We start from the raw sequence: 6059 nt of genomic DNA, 5'->3' as shown, positions 1-6059 counted from the left end.
ATGGTCCATGGCTACATCCCTCCTCATTCCCCAAATGTAGTGTGGAAAATGCACAAAAGTGAGGCAGTACACTGAGTTGCATGCCTCTCCAGAAGCGAGACTCTCAGACTTCGGTGAATTTTACCTCCTGATGAACAATGGATTGTAGCGGGCTCATGAAAAGAGATTGTTGGGGGCAATTAAGCTGACTTTGTAATAATGCCGCTTGGGGTGTGTGTGAAAGCCCTAATAAGCAGGCATATACATAGAATGAAGGCTACTGCTAAGCTTGTAAGCCGCCCTGAGTCTTCGGAGAAGGGCGGGATATAAATGGAATTAAAATAAATAAAAATAAAAAATAAATGTCAAAGGCTGGGTTAATTCTATTTGGGAAGCTAGCTGGGTCTGTCTGCATACTCTCTCCATCACCCAAATAGGTACATCCAAACCTAAAATGCACTACTTGTCCCCAAGGATGCTCTCTTTGCAAGGACTCTAATTCAGTGGCAGCTGCTCTCGGATCTCTCCGTCATCGTGGGAAGTGTGGGATGGGAAACCTGTCTGTGCTATAATTCTCACCACTTTTATTCCAGCAGGTGAAGGAAAGAAGCTTTCTCTCACCACCTCCACAAAACGATCAGAAAGACTAGCAGCCTTGGCAGCTGCGGCTGTGGGAAGCGGAGGCCACCAAGTGCAACAGGCTGAAGACATTGTGAAGGAAAAGGAGGCCAAGACTTTGCACCCAGGGCATTCAGATAAAGTCAAAGCACTGGGTGTTGTTGAGCACTTCATAGCCCACTTCCTCATTCACCTGCATGAATGTCCAGACAGACCTGAGTTCAGGGATACCAGAGAACTGATCCCAGGAGATAATTATGCATACGAACAGGTACGGACAGCAATTATCTATAAACTCTTATAAAAACTCCTGCTAATTTACCGCAGTGTTTCCCATTTTCCAGATGTGTGAGCTTCTATTCCCAGAATCCTTCACAAGGGCCATTCTGGCTGGAGAACCCTGGAAGTTGAAATCCACCAATCAGGAAGTTACTCGTGTTGGGAAACGCTGGAATAGAGCAGGGGCCATCCACACAGGAGATGGAAAAAGCAAGATGGTGGCCATGCCTAGGGGACCAAAGCCCTACCTCTGTTTAGATGCATGGACACATGTAAAAAAGAGGTAGTGCTTCAATTGCTCAAGCATGGTAGCCAACTTGACGTTTTGATAAAAAATGATTAAATGCCCAAGAAGGAATCATGTTAATTCTACCTAGTCTAATTGTTGTTTTGCCTTTAGTTCTTACGTCCAGGTGAGTTTGAGGTCCTCCTGACCATCCCCCTTCCAGATTGCACCCAATACATGGAAGTAGAAGGCTACAGAGGCCTCTTCTACACCCTGTCCCTCTTGAAGAAGTCCCATGGCTTCCCAGCAGCTTTTCTCCTGGAAGATGGAAAAACCATATCCCCAAGGAACATGACGGAGGAATTCTGGAAGCAGGTCAACGCGTTCATTAACACTGCTTATTCAGGTGGGATTTCCAGGTGGGACAGCAAGGGGAATACAGGTAGACCTTGAGTTACGACCACAATTGAGCCCCAATTTTCCATTGCTAAGGTCATAAGTACCCCCTCGGAGGTCTATTGTAATTTCAAACAGTCGTTAAGTGACTGGTCATAAATTGAGGACTACCTGTATTGGGGGAGGTACCTAGAAGGAGAAGAGAAGGAAGATGCAGCAATACCTTTCCTTCCATATTCCATCTTACATTGCATGCACACACTTTACTTGGGGTGCAGACTCCTCTATTTTGCTCCGCTTGCCATCTCTTGGGGGACGCGGTCATGTTTGCCTGATGAACTATCCGTCTGCTGTCTCAGTGCCTTTCCCAGGTTGGCAGGTGAGGCTGGAGAAGAAGAAAGCCAACAGTCCCATGGTTAGCCTGGTCGTGCTGGATGACTGTTGTGCCATGTTCATGACCATGAACCTCGTCCCTCTTCTGGAGCTCACTGGCCAGGGGCCGCTTGCAAAACAGGCCAGAGAACTGACGGAGGAGAACTTTGTGGCATCTCTGATGAAGAGGTTTTATTTTACTGCCGAACAGTGTCCGGGGAGACATAATAAAGGTAACAAATCCCTGGGACCTCAGCAAAGGTTTTTTTTTTTCATCCAACAAAATAGTTTTGTAAAAATGCTAGACAAATTTTGCTAGCTTGCCAAAAAGAAAAAGAAAAAAAAGAAAAAATAGAATGAGAGAATTGAAAGAGAAGCGGAGGGAGTCCTCGACATACAATCACAATTGAGCCCAAAATTTCTGCTGTTAAGCAAGGCAGTGAGTTTTGCCCCATTCTATGACCTTTCTTGCCACAGCTGTTAAGTGAATCACTGCAGTTGTTAGTAAGACAGTTGTTAAGAAAATCTGGCTTCCCCGCTGACTTTGCTCATCAGGAGATCGCAAAAGACCTTAGGATAGGGGTGTCAAACCTCTGGCCTGAGTGCCGGATGCGTCATGCCGAAACCGCGCCCACCCCATTGCCAGCAATGGAAAAAAAGTCGCGCTATGTCGTGACACGTCACATGACGTTGCGAGTTTGACACCCCTGCTTTAGGATATTGCATGTTTTATCCCAAATCTGGGATATCAATCTCATTCTTATATATACAAGTAGTCCTTCACTTTTGTTGCTTAGCAACCTTTCAAAGTTATGATGGACCCTTGAAAAGCTACTTATGACCCAGTTTTTAAGTTCCAAATTTTGTCCCTCGTTTGATCACATGAGTGCTTTTCAGGCACTTGGCAACTGACCTGCATTTTGGCTGTTTGCCAAACCACAATTTATGACAAGTTTTGCTGGACACTAGCTTCTACTTCTGACAAAACCTGCCCCGTAGCAAACAATGGCTTTGCTTAATAGCAGATTGTATAGATTTCAGCATCTGTCTGTCTCTGACCTGTTGTATTCAATATATGTATATATTTTAGAAACATGGAAAATTTCCTTCTCTCATGTGGAAAAAGAGATTCTGTACCACCACAGCACTCCTCCAGCATGCTACAGACACCATGGGTCAAAATGCTGCAGGTATGTGTGTCTAGATTACCTTACATCAAGGATCTTCAAACTTGGCCCTTTTATGACTTGTGGACTTCAACTCCCAGAATTCCTCAGCGAGGCACGTGTATTTTATTTTATGGCAAGTCATAGAAGGGCCAAGTTTGAAGATCCCTGCCTTACATGGTCTAAGTTGGACTGAATTTGCTGAAGATACCTTTGAGTCAGACCAAAAAATATTTTGATTGCATCACCCTGATGGGATGATGATCAAGTTCACTCTTTCCCAAACTGGCATCTTTCAGGGGTGTCATGTCATTTCTCAGAATCTCTAGTGTTATAGTCACCACAATATGAAAAAAGAGGTTGAGACTCTAGATTCTAGAAAGAGTACAGAGAAGAGCAACAAAGATGATTAGCGGACTGTAGGATAAATCATAGGAAGAACGGTTGCGGGAATTGGGTAGGTCTAGTTTAATGAAAAGAAGGACTAGGGGTGACATGATAGTAGTGTTCCAATATCTGAGGGGTTGCTACAAAGAAGAGGGGGGTCAAATTATTTTCCAAAGCACCAGAAGGCAGGATAAGAAGCAATGGATGGAAACTAATCAAGGAGAGAAGCAACCTAGAACTAAGGAGAAACTTCTTAACAGTGAGAACAATTAACCAGTGGAACAGCTTACCTTCAGAAATTGTGGGTGCTTCATCACTGGAAGTTTTTAAGAGATTGGACAGCCATTTGTCTGAAATGGTGTAGGGTTTCCTGCTTGAGCAGGAGGTTGGACTAGATAGAAGACCTCCAAGGTCCCTTCCAACTCTGTTGTTCTATTATTCTAGAGGAGCATTAGCTTATAAGAAGCTAAAAGACCACGTTGCAGCCCTTCTAACAATGAATCCATGACCTCCCCACTCCCAAATCACCATGATAGTTTAGGAAAACCTGGAATAGAATTAGAATTGAATTGTGATGTTTTGGGTTTTTTTTGTTAACGTTCCAGGAATGATTGCCTGAAGATGCTACAAGATCTGGTGGATTCTCTTAAGATGGAACACCCGCTGATGTTGGCTCCGCTGAGTTCTTATCACCTTCAGATGTCTTTTCTGCACACTCTCTGGACGTGGAAGGCTGACACGGATTGGAAACCCTCTGAGGTCGCTTACTGCTTCCAGAGAGTCCTGGGCAATTTCATTCAGGAGGTGGCCTCTGCTCACCTGAGCCATTTCTTTCTCCCTACATGCAATCTGTTTGCAGCAAAGCTCTATCCGCCCACTAAACTGAAGTTCTTGTACTGTCATCTGAAAGAGAAAGAAGCCATTGCCAAGACTTCCCGTCAGAAAAGTTATCCTGCTCTGGCTGTGCGTTCTGACATGACACGGCCACACTGGGCTGCTCTCAGTTGTTCTCCTTGATGTGGCCGTTTAACCCACATTTCTTTTGCTCCACTGGGCAAAAGAAAAGCTGGGCGCCTTCTTTGTTAGCAACCAAGTCATTTAAGCCAATCCAGGTGATTCACAGGTTTCGCAATTGCAGCAGGTCCAAAGAGGGATTCTTTATGGACTTCTAGAGGGCAAGTCTGAGCATTCTTGTAAAATCCATAAATCTTTTCCCATCCATTTCCAGTCACATTGTCTGTGAGAATACTAACACTCATCCCACAAAAGGCCAAATATTACCTCTCAAGCGACGATGGCAGGCAACCTCTTTGGGTATTTTGTACTGCAGTTCCTATCATTCATGATGGCTGCTCATTTTGCAAGTGGCTGATGAGAGCGGCTATCCTAAAACTCAAAGGTGGGAAGAGCTGTAGCACATCTTCCCATTACAATTTGATTTATAAAAGTAGGTGACGACAAAGCATACTTTGTGCTTCAGGGGAAAACCTATTCTAAAATAATGTACCAATTCATTATTCTTAGCCAACTGGGAACTAATTTTGTTCTCCCTTGAACTAGAAGTTGCTGCCAAGGAATGTTGATTGATGCTTCAATATCTTTTTGATGTACGTTTCATTATGTACCAATCTTGTTCCCTCTGGTGCCCTCTTGATGTTCCAGGACTACCACTCCCAGAAGTCTCTGCCAGCTTATCAGGGAATGCCAGTCTGGACTTTGTATTTCTTTTGAATCTTGAATTTTAAGCTGAGCTACTTTTTACAAGGGCAGGAGCACAATAAATTCAAGGGGCTTTACCCCACCACCCCCTCTGCCAATACCAACAGCAAGATTGCAAATGTGTGAATGGCTGGTTGGGGAAATTCTGAAGTTGAAGTTACCAAGTTTGGGGACCCCTGGCTTAGATCATTGCTTCTTTTGTTCGTTTGTTTTCCTTGTTTGGTGGAATAGCCAAGTTAACGAGGGGCACACAGTTTGTTTTCCATGTTCTTGTTGTTGTGGTTTTTGATATGAATTGCTACAATAATTTTTGTGTTCTGAAGCAATCTGTTCCATTCTTTCTTTCCATCTGAAAATACACTTTTTTCTCCCCAAAACCTGAACTGGCAGTTGCATTTTTGTCTATTGCAATCTTTCTACCAAAATGTTCAAACAGTTGTAAATTGCTCATCATTTTCTTTTTCTTCTTTTCTCCTCCTATCAAATGGGTCTTCCAGGCTTCTGGGGGATTGAGAAGCACCATCTGAGGTTGTGTAAAAATGTGCAGGTGGATTTTTTTTTCCTACCCAGTTTGATGGAAGTTGAGAAAACCATACATTCCCACTTTCAAAAAATGCCCAAATACACTGCTGAAATGATGGCCATCTCTGGAAAGCAAGAGATGGTTTAGACTGGAAGATGATGACCGGCTCAAGATCACCCAGTGAATTTCATGGCAGCTCCAGTCACAAAGAGGCAACAGCAAAGATGCTTAGCATTAAAATTGTGGGTGCTCCATCACTGGAGGTTTTAAAAAAGAGACTGGACAATCACCTGTCTGAGACGGTATAGGTCCTCCTGCTTGAGCAGGGGGCTGGACTAGAAGACCTCCAAGATTCTATTCTATTCTATTCTATTCTATTCTATTCTATTCTATT

At 43.7% G+C, this 6059-nt stretch overlaps 1 protein-coding gene across 1 annotated transcript; it reads left to right on the top strand.

Moving 5' to 3' along the window:
• CGAS (cyclic GMP-AMP synthase) lies at positions 1-4440 on the top strand (the record flags this gene model as incomplete). The annotated part of the gene is made up of 6 exons (XM_081334377.1): positions 1-58; positions 576-889; positions 1277-1508; positions 1858-2103; positions 2961-3060; positions 4029-4440. The coding sequence occupies 6 exons, from the start codon at positions 1-3 to the stop codon at positions 4438-4440; spliced, it is 1362 nt and encodes a 453-aa protein (XP_081190503.1).
• Positions 4441-6059: the final 1619 nt, after the last annotated feature.

Source organism: Vipera berus (genome assembly GCF_964194415.1).
Source record: "Vipera berus genome assembly, chromosome: 9".
In the NCBI taxonomy this organism is placed as follows: Eukaryota; Metazoa; Chordata; class Lepidosauria; order Squamata; family Viperidae; genus Vipera; species Vipera berus.
This window is presented reverse-complemented; position numbering and strand designations above follow the sequence as displayed.